The 22,400-nt window shown below is 38.7% G+C and overlaps 1 protein-coding gene across 1 annotated transcript; it reads right to left on the reverse strand.

Moving 5' to 3' along the window:
- Positions 1-2,842: 2,842 nt before the first annotated feature.
- LOC111917380 (UDP-glycosyltransferase 85C2) lies at positions 2,843-5,168 on the reverse strand. The gene is made up of 2 exons (XM_023913072.3): positions 4,604-5,168; positions 2,843-3,966 (listed from the first exon to the last, which is right to left on the reverse strand). Exons 1-2 carry the CDS (start codon positions 5,100-5,102, stop codon positions 3,020-3,022), a joined length of 1,446 nt encoding a protein of 481 aa, XP_023768840.1. The 5' UTR covers positions 5,103-5,168; the 3' UTR covers positions 2,843-3,019.
- Between the last annotated feature and the right edge of the window lie 17,232 nt (positions 5,169-22,400).

Below are 22,400 nucleotides of genomic sequence, written 5' to 3' on the forward strand. Positions count from 1 at the left end.
TTGACTCGGATATGGCTTGTGAGTTTGCTTACCTATTAAGCAACCTTCACAAGGTCGTGTGGGATTTTAAATTTTCGACATCCCTTGAATTAGGTTCTTATTAGACATATTTTTAAGGGTTGTAAAGTTGACATGGCCCATTCGTTAATGCCACCTCCAAGTTTGATCAATGGTTTTTGCAATTAAACACTTAGCATCAACATGATTTAACATAATGTTGTACAAGCGATTTTAAGATTGCTTTACCTTCATAAGTGATCTTCCCTTTTCGTCATGAATCCATAGAAACAAACCTCACATTCTGATTTGATCACCTTTCTCTGCTAGTTGGTCAAGACTTATAATATTATTGCACAATCTTGGGATGTAATATACTTTGGGGAGTACTCGTTGTTCACCATTTTTGCATTAAAACTTGATGGAACCTATTCCTTCGATGCGTACCTTTGAACCATCTTCAAACTTCACAAAACCTTGTATAGACTTATTTATGTCACAAAACTTTGTTTTGTCACCTGTCATGTGGTTACTAGCCCAATTATCAAGATACCATAGATTTGAGATGTCACAATCTTCACCTGATGGTTTTAGTTTTGGATTTATATTTTCTTCATTTAACAGAACTTCCCCTGTTGCTTGATCATTATGTAATGCAGATAATAACAAGGCAGGTTCATTGTCATGTTGATCTTAAGTTAGGTTTGCTTCAGTGTTTCTTTCACGTCGAGGATTTTTACACTCAGCTGCATAATGGCCATGTTCTTGGCAATAATAACATTGCACCTTGCTTTTGTCTTTATTTTCAGATTTCCCTCATGTGTTCTCTAGATGCTGGTGGATGCCGCCTCTACCTTGGCCTCCACGGTATCCCGAACCACCACCTCTACCACGACATCTTTCCATTCCTCGAGAGTTGTTGGTGTTCCCACAGTTGTTTTTGTTGGAAGAACGGGATTGCTCTTGACTTTTCTTCTTACATCTTTCGGACCATTCTTCATGTGTAAGAAGTAGCTTCTTTTCTTCAACTTCACCTTGCCCTCAGATTCTCTCCTCGTGCGCCTTCAACCTCCCAACAACCTCTTCAACAGTCATGGTGTCTAATTCTCCAAACTGCTCTATAGTCGAAGCAATTTGAACAAACTTGGATGCTACGGCTCGTAATATTTTCTTTACCACATAAGATTCTTCCATGTTATCTCCCAAAGTTCGGATGTTGCTAACTATGTTTGAGATTTTTACAGAAAAATCATCCACGGTTTCCGATTTCTTCATCTTCAAAACTTCAAACTCTGCTATTAATGTTTGGACCTCCACGGTTCTAACTTTGTCCGCACCCATGTACATGACGTTTAGAGTTTCCCATGCCTCTTTTGCTGTTTACTTCTCCGCAATTGTTAACAACACATCTTCCGGAATCCCTTGATAAATGGCAACAAAAGCCAACTCATCTTTCTTGACACCGACTGCATTTTAGGGATTCTTGGGCTCAATAGCATCCCATACTTCTTTAGCCTGCATAAAGACTTTCATCTTTATTGCCCAGGCTGCATAGTTGCTCCTGGAAAACATGGGGTAAAGAACTTTAGGACCTTCCATGGTGGGATTGCAACCTTTGATCGAGACCTGGTTAAGCTTTGATACCAAGTATAAGTTGGAACATGTGAAGAAAACCTTGTATACCAAGGTTTAATTAAGAATTGCACTCTGGTAAGAACGGAATAGAGAAAGAGCAAAGCAGAAACAACAGTAAATAGGGAAGAATGAAACGAGAACAAAGGAAGTAACGGTTTTGGGAAATTTTACTTGTTCACCAAGCTTGATGAAAAATAAGAGTGTAAATCTAAAAATTACAATTACTTCTACTTAACCCTTATATATACTAAAAGAGTTAGTCTCCTAAAATAACTCAAAAACGTTTAAAAACTAAATATTCCAAAAATACCCCTGAGACTCATTTTGTCCCGGAATCTGAATTCAGTCAACACATAATGATTGACTATAGGTATTTTAGTGGTGGCTAAAGTTTTTTTTTTTTTTTTTTTCCTGATATTAACCGGTGTTTTAATAGGGTTCCACATTGTCATCTCTACAAGATCTAGAATATACATGAAATATTTATTTTGAGATAAGAAAATGTCGTTTGCAGATCTGGTCATTGAGCTACATATAAATTGTTGATATCACCTAAGGGCAAATCCAGTTTAGTATGAGTGACATCGAGAAATATGTAAAAGGTGGGAAAACCTTGAAACCATTCCTGTGGTGCTTTCTTAAGGCCATATAGAGACTTTTGTAGGTAGAAAACATGTGACATACAAGATGGTCCGTGAAACCTAGCGGCAACAATAAGGGTTAGGTTCAAGATGAGATTTGACAAGGAGATAGGGATGAGAGAGGGATCCAAGATTAGAGAGAAAAAGAGAGCGAGCGAATCACGGTGATTTGTTATAGGATACCATATTAGAATTGATATTATAAGGTGTTTTGGAAAGGTGTCTCCCTAAGTGGTTCAGGGTTTAAGTCATCTTGCAGTCAAATAAATTTTAGGAGTAAGTTTAGATAGTGTGTGTTATGTGATACTAAAAACAAAACTAATATTTTTACATAAATCTGATTCTCACTAATCACTGAAATATATAGATATAGCATAGTGGGCCGGATAAATACCCACATAAAATATACAAATCAGCTAAATAATCATGTACGTTAATAAATATGTGGAATAAAATCTAGATTTACAGGATGTAGGTAGGTATTAAGTGGATAAAACCAAAATAATAATAAATATAACTTCAATATTATCTTGTAACGAATTCCATTTTCACTACTAGCAACATAAGCATCAGGACAATATTGATATTATGCTAATTTACAACCGATATCACTGCAACAAAGACATAATACAGGTTCTTATACTTTTAGGAATCACACAACATGATGAAATACACGATCAAATAAAAACCAAAAGGATGAAACATTAGCAAGTTCATGAAACCTGGAAGAACATATAAAACACTAGTTAGTTTCTTGAAAACATATCAATGTCATTGGCAAGTGTCTCAACATTTAAAGAAGACGAGCCATTATGACCGGTTGCAATTTCTATCTTTTTCTTCCACTCCATAGCCTTGTTTCTCATTTGTTTACCCTTAGGTCCTTTTATCATCTTCCTAGTGAGCATCTCAACTTCATCCCTGTTTACGTTACTCCCGATCTCCATGCCAACTTCCCATTCTGTGCATATTTTCCTACAATTTGTTGGTTGGTCCCATAAATAAGGCCAACACAACATGGGGACCCCGGCAGATAAGCTTTCAATGGTGGAACCCCAGCCACAGTGAGTCAAAAACACACCAACTGAAGGGTGGTTTAACACTTTTTCTTGCGAGCACCAACTTGCTATAAAGCCTTTCTTCTTAATCATATCTTTGAGTGTTGAAGGTAAGGTAGAAGACTCTCCAACAACCAAATTAGGCCTAATGATCCAAAGAAAATCTTGATTGCTATTAACAAGTCCCCAACCAAACTCTATGAGCTGTTCTAACGACACTGATATTAGGCTTCCAAAATTGACATATACCACAGAATGTGGCTCCTTCGATTGCAGCCATTTAAGGCAATCGTCTTCTTCTTTCCATAGACTGTAGCCCTTGATATCTAACTTGGTTGTTTCTTCCTCAAGATTTATCGGATTTAGAAGCAACTCCAATGGTCCAATGGTGTAGACGTGAGGAATCATGGATTGGAGGGCTTTGATGACTGTGGATTCTAACTCTTCAAATGTATGTATGATTATATTGGGGACCTTCCTAGTTGCGTTGATGCATGCAATGACAAAATTATAGTCTTCATCATTAGGGTTTGCGATTCGAATATAACCTGGAAGATCCTTTAAACGAAATCCTTCCAATCCCGGAATCCAATCTATTGCAGTGTCAAGATATCCATTGGTGAGGTAACTTTCATCTGAAACATTAGAACATATAAGTAAAAAGAAAATTAAAAAATTCAATATACAAGGACTTTTATAATATTAAACACACATTAATTATCAATTTTCTTTTAATTGTGTTATTATGTTTTGATTAATTTATGTAACATTTGATATAATTGTGTTGGTACTTCTATAATCATCGTTACAAAATAATTATATTATCTAATTTACCTCAAATATTTATATATGATTCTAGTTAATAACGAATAAATATCTTAAAAAGTTGATACAAATAAATGAAAAATGGAAAAATACATTATTTTCGTTATTTATCGGTTTAAAAATTTACCTATTTGGGCATTCTACTACATCAATATATGTTTATTTATTTATAAAGACCCTCTTTCTTGGTCAACATAGAATTGTAGACACTAGACAGGAAAAGACAGAAAAATGTAACATATATATTTCAGTACTATAAAATTTTTGTCGGAATTTCCGAAAATCTGTCGGATATACCACTCTTAAAATTAATTACCACTTCTAGTTCTTCCTTTGTCACCGAAAGTGAATTTTAATATAAGTTACCATATTATGCACCTTTCACAAACATCTATGTGAGAAGTTAATATTATTTTCTTGTCAAATGAACGTAATTAAGAAACTAACCTTTAAGTGGTATAAGTTCTTTCTCAATTAGATGTGGAGCTTGGTAATATCCCATGAAAGCACAAGCAGAAAAGGTCCAAAAATGCATGATTGGGACCTTAAGCTTCTCAGCAGCATCAACGGTGAAAGGCATCATCCCATCAGCAATCAAACAAGTAACCGGACTCTCGAGTGTGTCCACAAGATCAAGAAAAGGAGCCAATAATTTGGTTAGAACAGACTTACTGACTTCATATTGATATCTTGGTGAACCCTCGGGAACACTAACACAATCAGGAATGGTCTTGAATTCGAACCCTGTCTCATCATCGAAAGATTTTAGGCCTCCGGAGTTGAGTAACTGCTTGTGATTAAGCTCAGTGTTGACGAAGGTTATGAGGAGGCCCTTGTGGTGCAGTAGCGTTGCTAGTTTCAGCATGCACTTGATGTGGCTTTGTGCTGGATATGGTATGAACACCACATGTCGCATGCTTTTACTGTTCACACGAACAGTTTCCATCTTACGTTGTATGGGTGTGAAAACTTAGTAAGATATATTGACCGAGTGATTGCGGCGTGATTGTGGCTTGTCTTGTTATATATAGAGACGAGAATATAAATAGTATATATAGGGTAAATTACAAAAACGGTAGCGATGGTTATATGTAAATTACAGATTGCATCCCTGAAAGATTTTCTTTTTTGCTTTTTTGATGTTTATGGTTTCAATGTTTTTTTTAATCAAGTCCTTTTAAATAATTATAGAATTACCATGTTGCTCTTTCTTTAATAATCTCTATTTTTATTTAGGAATTACTCCAGTCGCCTGAATTCATTCCTCACATTTTGTGTGTGATATGCAAATTAACCCCTTTTCCACTCCCAGTCAAAACAAGTAAAACAATTTATGTCCTGCCAAACGGACAAAAAATGAAGAATACAACACCATATTACTGAAAACGTGCATCTTCAGTATTTGTAAGTGTTGATATTCATAGCTTTGAATTCATATGATGGAGATGAAAACATGGGACCGTGTTAGTTGAAGTTGGAAGGCTTTGATGCAAGTTGAAACCAGAAGGATCAAAAAGCAAAGAGGTTATTTCAGAGACCCAATTCATAATTTTATATTTTTATATAACACCTGGGACCATTTTGGTAACTTACTCTATAATATATATTAGGTATGATACGTATGGTGTTTTTGTTGCCAAACAGCGTTAAACACATTTTATGTAACATATAAAAGAAAGAGGTGCTTATTATTTTAATACAATAAAATACAATATACGAGTCTGGAAGATATATATGTATACCAAATTTAAGACATTGTAGTTACTAGTATGTAAGTATAATAAGCCAGATTTTAAAGTATAACGACAAGTTAAATATAATAGGTTTATAAAACAATTTGTTACTTTAAGACATTAGGGTAATTAAATGATACAAAAGTCACTAATTTATCAATTATTTTTTTTTTATTTTGACACCATAATTTTTTCTATCACAATTAATTCCCCATGTTTTCAATTTATTGTAATTCGGACCAATTACCGTTTTAGGTCAAAAAATGCAGCAAAAGACACTGTGTTTTCATTTTTATGTGATTTTGATACTAAACTTTCAATTTTTTTATTTTTTTCCAATTTTGACACTATATTTTTGATTTTTTCTAATTTGAATATTAATGAAACAAACTTATGCAAAGATATAATTGGTCTATTACCCTATAATATAATAAAAAAGATATACAATCCACTAAAAACATAATATAAATGAAATAAACATATTTAAAGATATAATTGCTCTACATTACAAGAAATACAATCATTAGCGGCGACACCAATAGCGGCGACACCTATTTTTAGCGGGGACAATTTGATGTGTTGCCGCTAAAAGTAGGTGTCGCCGCTAATGACTGTAGACAAGTATCCACGCTTTCACGTTCTGGTAATTTAAGACCGTTCGATTGTGTTTCTAATCCAACGGCGATGATAATCGAAGAATAATACATAAAAGCAATACCGGCAACAAAAGTCGCCGCTAAAGACCTAACCGAGTTGCCACTAACTGTCGAAAAAAATGGCGTGATAATGTTTCCCTCCTAAGTGTCGCCGGTATTGAGGGAAATCGCCGCTAAAGCTAAAATTGTCGCTGGTAAAGGCGTCGCCGCTAAAGGTCGACGCACTTAACCCCAAAAATGTCGATCTTTTCCCATTTTCTCTTCTATTTCACGACAAATCTCGTTTCTTTCTCTCGTCTGCATCTTCCTTCAACACTTTCGTCGATTAGAGTGAGATATTGTCACATTTAGCAATTTTGGGTGAAGATGCCATTGGTGGACAAGATTTTCCAGTGAGGACCAAGCTTTTTCCGGCGAGACCAAGGATTTTCTAGCGAAACCAAGCTTTTTCAGGTCAATTTCCGGTCCATTTTCTCTTGTAACATTGATTTTAAGCTTATTGGAGTGATTAATTGCAAAAAGTTACAATTTCAGTTTTGTTGATTGTGTTCCCGACCACCACACGGCACTACCGCCACCACTGGACCACCACACGCCACCACAGGTTCTATTACTTCTATTTATTGTGACTGGGTATTTTGTATATATGTGGGTATTTTGTATATATGTATGTATTTCATATGTGTGTGAAATATGTTATATGTGTGTGTACTTCATATATATGTGTGTGAAAATTGTGTGTATTTCATATATGTGCATGTATAAAAAATACGTGTATATGTGTATAATGTATGTATGTATGTATGTATTTGTATGCAGTTTGGATTGTGTTCATGGTTGTTTTATGTGTATAAAAAGTGTGTATATATGTGTATATTGTATGTATGTGTGTATTTGTATTTTGTGTGAAATATGTAAACTACAATGTCATAATGGAAAAAAGAAACAAAAAGCAAGTAGGACGCTACAATGTCATTTGGTTATTTTTAGTTTGGTTTAAGTTAATAGGTTAACTTACAAGTTTATAAGTTGTTATTTGTTATGTAGTTGGAGAATCTTCGATCAATGTCTAACGATCCGGAGTCAACTGTGGAGCTTATAGGATGGAACAACGGTGGCGGGGATGATGACACGTCGTATTAGTTTTATCTTTTATTAGCATTTGTAGCATGACATAAATTTATAAGAATTTTGTTATTTAATTTGGTGTATGTATGGTATTATAAAACTTGGATGTTATGTAATCGTGTTTCTGCATTTAACGTATCGGTTTTTCTGCATTTAACGTTATTTTGTATCGGTTTTCGGACAACCGAGATTGGCTGCTTTTTTTTAAAAAAAAAAGCAATAGCGGTGACACTATTAGCGGCGACATAGGGCATTAGTGGCGACTGGAGCATTAGCGGCGACAAGTAGCATTAGTGACGACTTTTTGAGCAATAGCGACGAGGCAGTAGCGGCGACGTGTCGCCAATAAAGCTATTAGCGGCGACTTTGGTGAGCAATAGCTGCGACTTTTGTCGCCGCTAATACACTTTTTTCTTGTAGTGCTAGTTTCTTTACTTGATTTTCTTTTTTCCTTTGAAACTCATTATCACATAATCTTGGTTAACAAAAATCTATCCAAGCTTAAAGAATTTACCTATGAGATTGTATTGGTCCACCCAACCATCAAGACCAAGATTTTCAATGTGGATTTTTCTGGCGAGAATATGGTGGCCAAAGTTAGGGAGATGAAGAAGGTGATTTATGGCGAACAACTAGACGTCGGTAGTTTGGTGAATAATGTCGGGGTGATTGATCATGTCTCTCGGATTTTTCATGAGGTTGGAGAAGAAACGTAATGTCCTATTTTAAGAATAATTTTTTCATTTTAAAATATAACAAACACTCATTTTCATGAAGACAAATTAAATGTAAAACCTTTTGTTCATAACTGTAATCCAAATCAGAGTTATAAAGAAAAGTATCTCGAAATCTCAAATCATAAAACTGTTGATGCGCTAGTACAATCCCGCCTCCGCCTTCCTACAATCTGATGATGTACCTGAAAAACTTTTCATCCACAACTATAAACCAAAACTTAGTGCAAAAATTAAAAAATAAGTAAATAAATAAAACATAGTGAATTTTGTGCCATTTTTTTGTATCTGACACGTCAGCAGTAACATCCAAATGACCTGAAGCAAACCAGTCAACTAGTCAGAATTGCAATAAACTGAAAACATAGTGACTTAATTGTAATAGAAAAAAATGTGGTGTCAAAATCGAAAAAATGAAAAGTTAGTGATTTTTATGCCATTTACTTTAATTATAAATCCAAAATTACTATTTATTTTGTTTAATACACGTTTGTCCATATACTATTGTAATTCAATTCATTTGCATAAAAAACTTATCTAGACTAGCTAGATCTAATAATTATATATCATGAAAGTTATTTATTTGTTGATTATGACTTGTTTTGTATTGAAAATTTTGATTTGTTGTTTTCTAATTACATTATCGGTTAGTTGTTAGGTATATATCCAGAAAAGTACTTAACTAAAACATTCAAACAAAAATAAAGAAAAAACAGATTTACTTGGTTTACACGATCCACAAACGAATTAGATAGATTTATTACTGATAATGAGATTATGTTTACAATTATATTGAGAGAGTATATAGAGTTAGATAGATAAAAATGTAACATGCTCCGGATATTATGTCCCACTATCATAGTAACACCCATGGTTTGATATCTATATTTTTCACATTTACTATTTTCGAGGTGAGACATCCTTGATATATGCTAGAAGAAAGTGTACATGACTCAACAATCTTCTACTTGAAGGTTGATTAACATATGAATTGACTTCAAAGGTGTATATCTCTCGAAACTAACCATGTGTAACTGTTGGGGATTATTAGCATCAAGTACACAACTCTTAGGTATCGGAAAAATCAAAACTTGATATACCTAAGTGCACATGCAAACTAGAATCTATGTTTACTATTACATCAACATAGTTTGAAAAATAACATATAAAGGATTACTAAGCTCATATTATCTTATTTGTGTTCTTGTGTGTGCCACTTTTTTTCAAGGTGAAGGATCAAAAGGAGAACCGCTCTAAAGGAATCAGAGAAAATTGCTTTCCTCCTTCCCCTTCCCCGCTGCAAGAACAACAACACCAAACCGGATAAACATTCTTCCGGAAAGTGCATGGATAGCTGCACTTCCCCCTCTTCCTAACTTCAGTTATCCAATATTCACGTTCATAAATCAACATCAGTTCCCTTCCACACACACACCAAAAAATAAAAGAAAGAAACGACGTTATAAATAACGTTAGACATTACTTGGCGGCAATTTTAAACCACAAAAATTTACAAGTCGTGGCAAGCCACGTCGTTTGTAAGGCATGACATAAGACGTAAATTATATATATATATATATATATATATATATTTAATTATTGTATGTATATTTTCTATTATATATCATTTTTATTTATATATATGACTTAAGGCGACATTTTGTTAAAGAGTGGTGTCAAGTACAGGCATTCGAGCCATGGAAAGCTTTTTAGAATCTTGGGAAGAACTAACAAATTTGGGTTTATTAAGAAATCACCAACCCTAGGAGAGAGTTTGTGATTTTCGGATATGGAGAGTTAGAGAGACAAAGTATTAACGATTTTGAGGTAGGGAATAAGTAGCTCTAGGGTTTATGCAAGCAGTCTATTATTATGCAGCCATTAGAATCCCATATTGTAACATCCTGAGATTTTGTAGGTATTTCCGAATCCTCTCTTTTATTATTATCTTGTCATTTGTAGTCCCTGGGTTGGAAGAGTCAAGCCACGAGAAGCCTAAGGGCTAAAGTTGCAGCTTTGAGAACAAGACGAGTACGCTAAGCGTACATAAGGTACGGTGAGCATACTAGGCACACCCTAGTATGCTGGGTGTACACTTGTGTACACTGGGCATACTCACAACAGATGGAAACCCTAATATATAAGGTTTGGGTGCTATATAAATGTCCTTATGAACTCAAAACCCACCATCATCTCAACCTCCATAGTTTTGAACCGTTTTCCCCAAACCCTAACCCCTTTCTTGAGTGTGTGAGCTAAAAGTGTGTGTTTTGAGTAGTTGGAGAAGAAGGCGTTGCATCACGAAGTTGGAGAAGGAAGATAAGCATGTATATATGAGGTTTCTTTTTGCTCTAGTAGCTCCAGGAGGTAAAAAGCTCCAACCTTTATGCTTGTATGATGTAGATCTTGCCATATTAGCTTTATGAAACCATTTCTTATACCAAAAGTCCCAAGTTGGTGCATGTTATGTTTTGAATGAAATAAGATGTCCTTCCAGACCCTAGTAAGGGTCCTAAGTGATAAAAATGATGTCCCAATGGCTATAAGTGTCCCATGCATGTAGTAGAAAGGTCTTAAAGGGTTAAGACCAAGTAATAAGATTTTTCTGGACGTCCAAAGTCTTAAAGTTCGAGACTTTATGATTCTAAGGCACATTTAGTCGATGGATCTGGAGTTTGGGTTTAAGTGCTTAAGTCATTAAGCACTTATTAATGTTTTGGTAAAGCTTGCATACGTCCTGCGTAATTTCAGTACGCCCAGCGTACTGAGTCAACCACCCGATGGTGGTCAACGCAAAGCGGAGTACTCCCAACGTACCAGAGGAGTGCGCCCCGCGTACGCCCTCTGTTGGGCTTTTGGCAATTTGGGCTTCAAGATTGGGCTTCTTTTTATGCCAATTTGACATGGTCCTTGTTGTGCTTTCTGAATATATGTGTTTTGGTCCAGTAGTCATTATAGATCTTAAAATGAGGCCCGATTAGGGGGTTGACCCCAATTAGGAAAATTGGGCCAATGATGGGCCTTATGTATATGGACTTTTGGATAATGAATTTGGTATTGGGCCTTGGACCAAATTAGAGAAAAGGAAAAATGGACTATGTGGACCCGTAGTCAAGATTGATATCCCAAGTGTTGACTTAGTATTTGTTATTTTGGATAGTCGGGATTTGCGGTGAGACAACGATCAGAGACTTTCAGTCCAATTTAACACTACTTACGAGGTGAGTTGTCCACACTATACCAACAGGGTCGAAGGCACCAATGCTGACCTTTCTTTTGGATTGTTATCCTGGTTATTGCATGATGATATTCTTAGTGACCTGTTAGGTCGGTATCCTGGTATATAGGATGATCCTATATTAGTGACCGGTTAGGTCGGTATCATGGTATATAGGATGATGCCATGATTAGTGATCTGTTAGATCGGTTTGACTGTTTGTGCATGCTAGATAGCTTATGATATCTATGTGTTGATTGTTTATGCGGGGTTGGGTTGAGGAAAAATTGCTTTGTGCTGAAGGCCAACAAACCCAGGGCGGACTGGATAGACTGCAGACCCATTATGGCATATTAGTTAGGTCGAAGGCCCGGAGAACGGTCCAGACAGGCTGAAGGCCCGGGTGGGCGGACCAGACATGCTGAAGGTTCTGAGAGTGTTCCAGATAGACTACAGGCTTGGTGAGGGCAATCCAGTCATTCTGTAGACTCTATATGCATGTTGTTTATTTGCTATCATATGGTTATATTGTATGGCGTTGGTATTTTGGGGGAACTCACTAAGCTTCGGGCTTACCATTTTGGATGTTGTTTCAGATACTTTAGATGATCGCTGGAAGGTAAAGGCGTGATCGTGCACCTCCTCATATTTTATGATTTAGATTCTGGGATACCCTGACATGAAACTATTTTGAAAACAATTTGTAATAATTAATGAATTTTGAATGGTTGAAAAGTTTTACAATGGCTTGAATTTTATGGATGCTACAAGTTGGTATCAGAGCCTTGGTATGAGTGAATTGGAGGAACATTCGTGTGAATCCAGTCTCAAACCAAGGAAAAGATTTTCAAAATGGTTTTCAAAATATTAAAGGAGGATGCAGAGTGTACGGTCAGCCGGAGCCAGTAAGTAGACCCCAAAATACCATACAGATATTTGATATTGTGATATGTTAGAACAACATATTAGAGCTAGGCTAGGGATCTTCAAAAATTGCATGATAGAATTGTCTGATTAGATGATGCCTCGTAGCATAGGGTTTTCCTTATATGAAATTGACATCATTACTGTAGTTTCTTGGTGTATGCATCATAGTTGTACATAATTAAGATCTTATAGCCTGAGAATGTTTGTTTTAGCCTAATTTATTGTTCTTGTTTAATGAAGGGCTTTAGGTAGGATCAGATATTCGAAAGTCTATAGGGTCCAACGTTATGTATGGCTAGCATACACTAGTGATGCAGGGTTGGTGGAAGTTTCATGGGTGAGTTGTGCGGGGTGAGGATTGAGTGCATGCCATGCATATGTATGTTATTAGGGCATTGTGATGATACTTGAGACAAATATGGGTAGCTGTGGAAGGCAGTATGGATCCGTACTACTAAAAGCACAGGACCCATACACGTAGCAAGGAAGTCACACCCCTTAGAGTTTTGGTTGGGAGTTGGATCCCCGTTATTATATGGAATGTCTGATATCTTCCTGGTAAATTTTCAGTATGGTGACCACGAGGCTGTTTGTGACCGGATCGGGATCGGGATCGGGCTGTCAGGGTAGATCAGCAGAGCCTGAGGCCACTGGCCAGATGAGATCGGATGAGTTGGATGCCAGGATTCGGGAGATCCTGCATGATGAGGCTACTACACTATTCCGGACACAGTTGTTAGAGATGTTTGGGTCTACCATGATCTCCATGGTGGAGTATTTTGATGAGCACTATGCATCCCTTACTGAGACGGCTGCCGCTGCAGCCTCTGCATATGTAGTCGCCGCTGGTGGTAGGACCAGTCAGGCTTTTTAGTACCGGGAATTCGATAACATGAAGCCCCTGACTTTTGATGGGATTTAGGACCCAATTGTAGCCATGATGTGGCTGTCAAATGTGAAAGGATATTTCTTCACATGCTCATGTCGTGCTGACCAGAAGGTCAGATGTGGTCCGAACCTACTGAGGTCCGGAGCAAATGACTCATGGAGGTTGATGACTGGGTCGTATACTGATGATCAGAGAGATGCAGTTACTTAGGATTAGTTTTGGGAGATGTTCCACGCTTGCTACATTCCACGGGTGGAGCACGAGCGGCTGGCACGGGAGTTTTTGGATTTGAGGAAGGTTACGGAGTCGGTGATAGAGATCACCTATATGTTCACTGAGAGGGTGATATATTTCCCTGAGTTTGCTTCTAAACAGTCTCAGATGACACGTTATCTGAGCATGCTCAGTACCGAGATCCGTCAGTTTGTTGCTACCCAGCGTTGTGATACACTGCTAGAGTTACAGGAGGCCGCTAGGCGGCGTGAGCTGGAGATTGAGTTACAATTGCAGGATCAGAGACAGGCCTCGCCACAGTGATTCTATGTCTGGGGCCAACGCGGCCGTACTTGTGGGAAGTGCAGGAAGGGCCATTCGGGAGTTTGTAGATCTTGTAGTGCGTTCCGTAAATATGGAAATTAGGGGCACTTTGTGTGGGATTTCCGCCAGCCAGCCCCGACTCAGGATATGAAAATATGTTATCACTAAGATCAGGTTGGTCATGTAAAGACTAACTGTCCACAACTCGCTACCAGGCCAGTGCAGGCTCCAGCGTCGGCTACACTAAGGATTACTGATGGGGGTTAGGGTAGAGAAGAGCCTCCGAAGGCTCAGGGATGCGCCTTCTAGCTTACAGCTGAGGAGGCTAGGACAACACTGGACATGGTTGTTGGTATGTTTCTATCCTTTATCCTATTGATTATATTTGTTTTATGCTTATATGTTTGTATATATGATTAGGTACGTTCTTAATGAACTCCTTACCTACGTTGGTATTTGTGGACTTCGGGGCGAGTTGATATTTTGTCTCTCAATCATTTAGTAGGGATTTTGGTATGCCAATAGGAGAGCTAGAGTGTCCGTTGAGAGTCTCTATCGCCAACGAACACGGCATTTCCGCTTCTTCAGTCTATCGGGGCTGTGTGTTGGAGATCTTCGGGGTATCATTCACGATATGCTTGATTCTGATTCCCATGGGGGATGTACATGTGATTGTGGGTATGGACTGGCTTGGTCCCTTCACTGCCATGATCGACTGTGAGGTTCAGTAGGTGGTAGTTCGAACCCCTAGTAGGGGAGAACTGATTATCTACAAGAAGGGCAATAGGCTGGGATCAGGGTTTTACACAGCTGTCAGGGATTGATAGTACATTCAACATGGGTGTGTGAGTTATTTAGCGTATGTGGTGGATACGCGACTCAGGGATCAAGTTTTGGTTTCGGATGTTCAGGTTGTCAGATAGTTCGTTGATGTGTTTCCGGAGGAGTTACCTGGAGTTCCTTCGTGAGGCGGGTTGAGTTCAGGACCGACCTAGTGCCAGGTGCGGCCCCTATCGCCAAGGCTCTGTACCGATTGGCACCACCAGAGATGCAGGGGCTATCATCACAGTTGCAGGAACTGCTGAGAAAGCAGTCCATGCATCCGAGCAGTCTATTTACTACTGGGGGTTGAGCAAGTTGACGGTGAAGAACCGTTATCCACTACCACTGATATATGATCTCTTTGATCAGCTATAAGGAGCATCTTGGTTCTCCAAGATAGATTTGTGGTCTTGGTACCATCAGGTCAGGGTACAGGAGGAGGACGTGGAGAAGACTGCATTCCGGGCTCATTATGGACATTACGAGTTCGTGGTGATGCCGTTTGGGCTCACCAACGCACCAACTATATTTATGGACCTGATGAATCGGGTATACAGACCGATGCTCGATCGCTCAGTCATTATGTTTATAGATGACATCTTGGTGTATTCCAAGACCAAAGAGCAGCACGAGGAGCATCTTCGGGAGCTATTGGGAGTCTTTAGATGAGAATGGCTTTAGACCAAGTTCTAGAAGTGCGAGTTTCGGTTATGAGAGGTTGTTATGCAGTAGGAGGTTCTAAAATCTCCCTCGGATTTGAGACCCTTAGACAACGACTTTGCGAGGATCCAGTCTTGACTCTCTCGGAGGGAGTTGAGGATTTTGTAGTGTTTTGTGATGCATCCATGACGATACTGTGAGCGATCATCATGCAGAGAGGATGAGTGATAGCCTACACGTCACGGTAGTTGAAGCCGCATGAGACGAGATATCCCACGCACAATTTAGAGTTGGGAACGATAATCTTCGCTCTCAAGATTTAGAGACATTATCCCTATGGGGTCCGCTGTACTATATACAACGACAACAAGAGTCTGAGACACATCATGGATCAGCCGAACTTGAACATGAGGCAACGTAGGTGGCTAGACGTAGTCAAGGATTATGACTGCGAGATCCTTTACCATCCGGGTAAAGCAAACGTGGTTGCGGACACCCTAAGCCGAAAGTTGGTGGGATCTTCTGTTTCAATAGCATATGTGGATATCTGTGGATTCTCCACTCGTGGGCTTTATTAGGGAGGCTTACGTTGAGGGTGTGTGGTAAGAGAACTAGAAGCTTGAGAGGATCAGGGGCGAGATCACCCGATTTGTGCAGGATATTCGGGGACTGTTGACCCGTTATGGGCGGGTATGGGTTCCGATGTCTGTTGGGGTCAGACAGATTGTACTGGAGGAGCCTCATAAGTCTCGCTTCTCTATTCACCTAGGGGCCACCAAGATGTACCGGGATCTGAGTTTAAGCTACTGGTGGCCATTGATGAAGATAAAGATTGCTTGGTACGTCGAGAGGTGCTTGACCTGCAAGATGGTCAAGGCCGAGCACCAGAGGCCACATGGCAAGCTGCAGCCTTTAGAGATTCCCATGTAGAAATAGGATCATATCACGGTGGACTTTATCACCATGTTGCCAAAGACGATAAAGGGATATGATGCTATATGGGTCATCGTGGATAGGCTGACCAAGAGTGCCCATTTTCTGCCCATCCGGGAGAGCTTATCGGCTGAGAAGCTGGCCGACGTGTATATCCACGAGAACATTGCTCACTATGGAGTTCCGATCTCTATTGTGTCAGATCATGATGTTCGATTCACCTCCCATTTCTGGCAGAAGTTTCATGAGGAACTGGGCACGCGACTGCATTTCAGCGTAGCTTATCATCTGCAGACGTACGAACAGAGTGAATGGACTATACAAACCCTCGAGGATATGCTGAGAGTCTGCATTATCGATTTCGGTGGGAACTGGGACTCCTACCTACCCCTTGCAGAGTTCTCCTACAACAACATCTTTCACTCCAACATTGGTGCTTTACTTTATTAGTTGTTATATGGACGGAGATGTCGCACCCTATTTTGTTAGGGTGAGGTTGTCCACAGGATGATGGGTCGGAGAGAGGCTGTTCTGCAAACTACCGAGAAAATCCAACATATTAGACAGCAACTGCAGGCTGCTCAGAATCGGCAGAAGAGTTACGCCGACTGGTGCTAATTTGAGTTGTAGTTTTAGGTTGGCGACATGGTACTGCTGAACGTCTCACCCTGGAAAGGTATGATTCGCTTCAGAAAGAGGGGGAAGTTGGGTCCCCAATACATTGGACCATTTTGGGTTATTGTCAAGGTTGGCAAGGTGACATATAGAATGGATATTTCGGAGGAGCTCCATCAGTTTCATAGCACTTTCCATGTTTCGCAGTTGCGGAAGTGCATAGTAGACAAGGATGCGGTAGTGTCATTAGATAACGTTCAGGTTGACGAACGCCAGAATTATGTGGAGCAACCGGTGGCTGTATTGGAGAGGAAGATAAAGGTTCTGCGCAACAAGGAGATACCTCAGGCAAAGGTACGGTGGCGGTATCGGAAAGGATCCGAGTGGACTTGGGAGCCAGAGTCAGAGATGCGGGAGCATATCCAGATCCATTTGCTACTACAGACTTTGAGGACGAGTTCTAGGTCAAGTGGGGGAGAGTTATAACATCCCGAGATTTAGTAGGTATTTCCGAATTCTCTCTTTTATTATTGTCTTGTCATTTGTAGTCCCTGGGGTTGGAAGAGTCAAGCCATGTTAAGCCTAAGGGCTAAAGTTGCAACCTTGAGAACAAGAAGAGTACGCTAAGCATACATAAGGCACGCTGAGTGTACTAGGCGCGTACTATTACGTTAGGCGTACAATTGTGTATGCTGGGCGTACTCACGACAGATGGAAACCCTAATATTTAGGGTTTGGCTGCTATATAAACGTCCTTATGAGCTCAAAGCCCTCCATCATCTCAACCTCCATTGTTTTGAGCCGTTTTCCACAAACCCTAACCCCTTTCTTGAGTGTGTGAGCTAAAAGTGTGTGTTTTGAGTAGTTGGAGAAGAAGGTATTTCATCAAGAAGTTGGAGAAGGAAGACAAGCTTGTAGAAATGAGGTTTCTTTGTGCTCAAGAAGCTCCAGGAGCTAAAAAGCTCCAACCTTTATGCTTGTATGATATAGATCTTGCCACATTAGCTTTATGAAACCATTTCTTGTCCCAAAAGTCCCAAGTGGGAGCATGTTATGTTTTGAACGGAATAAGTTGTCATTTCAGACCCTAGAAAGGGTCTTAAGTGATAAAAATGATGTCCCAATGGCTAAAAGTGTCCCATGCATGTAGTAGAAAGGTCTTAATGAGTTAAGACCATGTATTAAGAGCTTTATGGATGTCCAAATTCTTAAAGTTCGAGACTTTATGGTTCTAAGGCACATTTGGTAGATGGATCTGGAGTTTGGGCTTAAGTACTTAAGCCATTAAGCACTGATTAGAGTTTTGGTAAAACTTGCGTACGCCCCGTGTAATTTATGTACGCCCAGCGTAATTAGTCAACCACCCCGATGGTGGTCAATGCAAAGTGGAGTACGCCCAACGTACGAGAAGAGTACGTCCAGCGTATGCCCTCTGTTGGGCTTTTGGCATTTGGACTTCGGGATTAGGCCTCTTTTTGGGCCAGTTTTACATGGGCCTTGCCGAGCTATCTGAATAAATGTGTTTTGGGCCAATAATGGTAATAAATCTTAAAATGTGGTCCCAATTAGCGAGTTATGTTTTGAACGGAATAAGTTGTCATTTCAGACCCTAGAAAGGGTCTTAAGTGATAAAAATGATGTCCCAATGGCTAAAAGTGTCCCATGCATGTAGTAGAAAGGTCTTAATGAGTTAAGACCATGTATTAAGAGCTTTATGGATGTCCAAATTCTTAAAGTTCGAGACTTTATGGTTCTAAGGCACATTTGGTAGATGGATCTGGAGTTTGGGCTTAAGTACTTAAGCCATTAAGCACTGATTAGAGTTTTGGTAAAACTTGCGTACGCCCCGTGTAATTTATGTACGCCCAGCGTAATTAGTCAACCACCCCGATGGTGGTCAATGCAAAGTGGAGTACGCCCAACGTACGAGAAGAGTACGTCCAGCGTATGCCCTCTGTTGGGCTTTTGGCATTTGGACTTCGGGATTAGGCCTCTTTTTGGGCCAGTTTTACATGGGCCTTGCCGAGCTATCTGAATAAATGTGTTTTGGGCCAATAATGGTAATAAATCTTAAAATGTGGTCCCAATTAGCGAGTTGGGCCCAATTGGGAAAATTGGGCCAATGATTGGCCTTATGTATATGGACTTTCGGATAATGAATTCGGTATCGGGCCTTGGCCCAAATTAGAGAAAATACAAAATGGACTATGTGCACCCTTAATCAAGATTAATATTCCAAGTGTTGACTTAGTATTCGTTATTTTGGATAGTTCGGGATTTTTGGTCAGACAGCGATTGGAGACTTTCAGTCCAGTTCAACGCCACTTGAGAGGTGAATTATATAGGATCTAGTTAGGCCGGCATCATGGTATATAGGATGATGTCGTGATTAGTGATCTGTTAGATCGGTTTGACTGTTTTTGCATGCTAGCTAGCTTATGATATCTATGTTTTGATTGTGTATGTGGGGTTGGGTTGAGGCAGACTTTGCTTATGCTGAAGGCCAACAAACCTCGGGTAGACTAGATAGACTGCAGACCCATTAAGGCATATCAGTTAGGCCTAAGGCCCGGAGAACGGTCCAGACATGTTGAAGGCTCGGGTGGGCGAACTAGACATGTTGAAGTTTCTGAGAGTGGGATAGATAGACTGCAGTTTGAGTGAGGGCAATCCAGTCACTCTGTAGACTCTATATGCATGTTGTTTATTTGCTATGACATGGTTATGTTTTATGGCGTTGGTATTTTGGGGGAACTCACTAAGCTTCGCGCTTACAGTTTTAGATTTCGTTTCAGGTATTTCAAATGATCGCGGGAAGGCGAAGGCATGATCGTGCACCTCCACATATTTTTTGATTTTGATTTCTGGGATACCCTGACATGAAACTATTTTTAAAACGCTTTGTAATAATTAATGAATTTTGAATGGTTGAAAAGTTTTAAATTGGCTTGAATTTTATGGTAGTTACACATATGGATACAAACTCTAGGGTTACTCTTATCTTATTCAAACCAGATTTATCCCTATCCTAGGGACACCAAAACCGTCCCTATACAAACTCTAGGGTTTATCCTTAATATTCAACCTCTTTTAACTAATTAAATCATTTTAATCAATTACCAAAATAATTTATAATAAATTTATTAATTCATTAATAAATTAACAGATTGTTAAACTCTACTTCCTTATGTTATTTAGGTTATCTGCCCAACCCAAAAAGGACCTCGTTATTATTAGAAATATTACCAAAAAAGTTAATGACCTTGGACACCATTTCCAACATTAATATCTTTTTCTATGTAGTTATCGCCTTCTCATCATTCATCTAGAGTACTAGGAAAGTTTGCACAATTTCGAAAAATTTTAGGCATACTAACGCATGTTAATAAGAAACATAAGCATATAATAATTTCTCTTATGTGTTCATGCAATCTATAAGGATCCTACAGTTTATTATATTATTACAAATACAATATGAATAAGAAAAACATACCTCTTTTGTAGCTAGTAATCTACTTGCTTCAGATCTTATTCTTGCCACCTTTGCTTTGATGCCAAGGACTTGAATTAGAATTCGTCTAATGGAATCACACCTAAGATTACCACTTGAATAAGGTGACAAACCATAGGAGAGGGGAGGAAAAATGCAAAAGCTCAAAGACTAAAAGGTTTAGGTTTTCGTACACCTTAGGGAGATACTGTTAAGAGAGGAAATTATGCTTAAGAGATTATGGTGAAGAATATTAAGTTAATCACATGGATCTTTATTTAGATAAATAATAATAAGATTATAGAATTATAAAGGAAACATAGCAGCAAAATACAACAATAAATGTAAGCAAGTTTAAATATACTTGCTGAATCGTAACATGGTTTGCATTCAAACTCACGATAGTAAATAATGAACAACAAAGTATAAGATAATGTAGATAAGGAGACTAGTATTTCAATATAGAGAGAATTACAAGGAAAATGAGATCAAACACACTTAGATCGAACAACATGATCTTCGATTTATAGGAGGAAAATGTACATGTCTAGAACTGTAAAAAATTAAAAAAAAATAAGATAAGAATACACGGCCATGCTTGCCATGCCTAATATGACATATACCACGAAACACTCAATGTCTGCAAATGTTAATCATTTCTTTGAATCATCGATATCACAAAAGAGAAACTACCATCAACTCTTCCCTACGTCTACTTCATCTCTAGTACATACTTCTTCGACATGACAAAACAAACAACTATTCTCTTCATTATCCAACAAGGTCTTCGCATCAACAAGAATCTTCCTAGCTGCTGAGGGTCACTTTCATGTACCAACAATTCCCCCCTTAGTGACCTCACAACTAACTTCTTCACTTGTCAAGTTTGAGAAACTTGATAAGGAGCCACCATAACTTCCATACAAAGAACACCCATTTGATTCTTCTTTTGATTTCAAGCTTCACTTCATCGGTAGAGAAGTTTGATTTTTATGTAAGCTTGAGGATGACTCCTAACAGTTTCTTGTTGCACCGATAAAATACTCTTGTGGGGAGGAAGTTCTTTTCGGCATCCTTGGAGTTCCTAAAGATTATGCTGAGATCAGGGGAGTTGGTGGCAAGGTTCTAAATCACGCGAGGCGTGGCATGCCGGCAAGGCCAAGCCTCAAGCTTAACAAGCCATGGCGAGCCATGTTATTATTCAAGGCATGATGTAAGGCGGCGATTTTTTATTAATTTATAATTATATTACCACGTAAATAAAAATTTATATTAAATATAACTAACAACATAAAGTGTTATATCAATAACTAACAACAAAAAGTTAACAAAAAACACAATACTTGTATTGTCAATTAGAATAGACATAACAAATAGCAAAAAATGTGTCTCAAACAAAAAAACACATGCCATAACACACAATAACAAGCCATGGTATACCATATAACGCCTTTCCATGCGCCACACCTAACAACAACGTTATAAGGCTTTTTGTAACGGCGAAGCCATGCATCACGCCATGGCACACCATGGCGCGCCTTTTAGAACACTGGTTTGTGGCCCGATAGTTCATTTCCTGAATGCATTCAGTGATCATTGTTGGATACTCGAATGTAGGGAGATCAAATTTGTTTGGAAGAATTGAATGAACTTGATCGTCAATAATTGCATAGTGTCGCACCCTCCGCGAGGCGGTACATGCTGGGCTGTATAATAAGTTCATAGATCACAGATAAACTGAATATGTAGCACAAGTACAACAATAAACAAAGCAACATTTGTATTCCATCATTAAGTTTGAATACATGGTTCTTACAAATAGTAATAGAACAGTAGTTGCCTTAAACATGTAAGAAGATAAAAAAAAACTAGATAGCTAGCTTGTCTATAATCCATGACCAAT

This window comes from Lactuca sativa, chromosome 1, assembly GCF_002870075.4.
Source record: "Lactuca sativa cultivar Salinas chromosome 1, Lsat_Salinas_v11, whole genome shotgun sequence".
Taxonomy (NCBI): domain Eukaryota; kingdom Viridiplantae; phylum Streptophyta; class Magnoliopsida; order Asterales; family Asteraceae; genus Lactuca; species Lactuca sativa.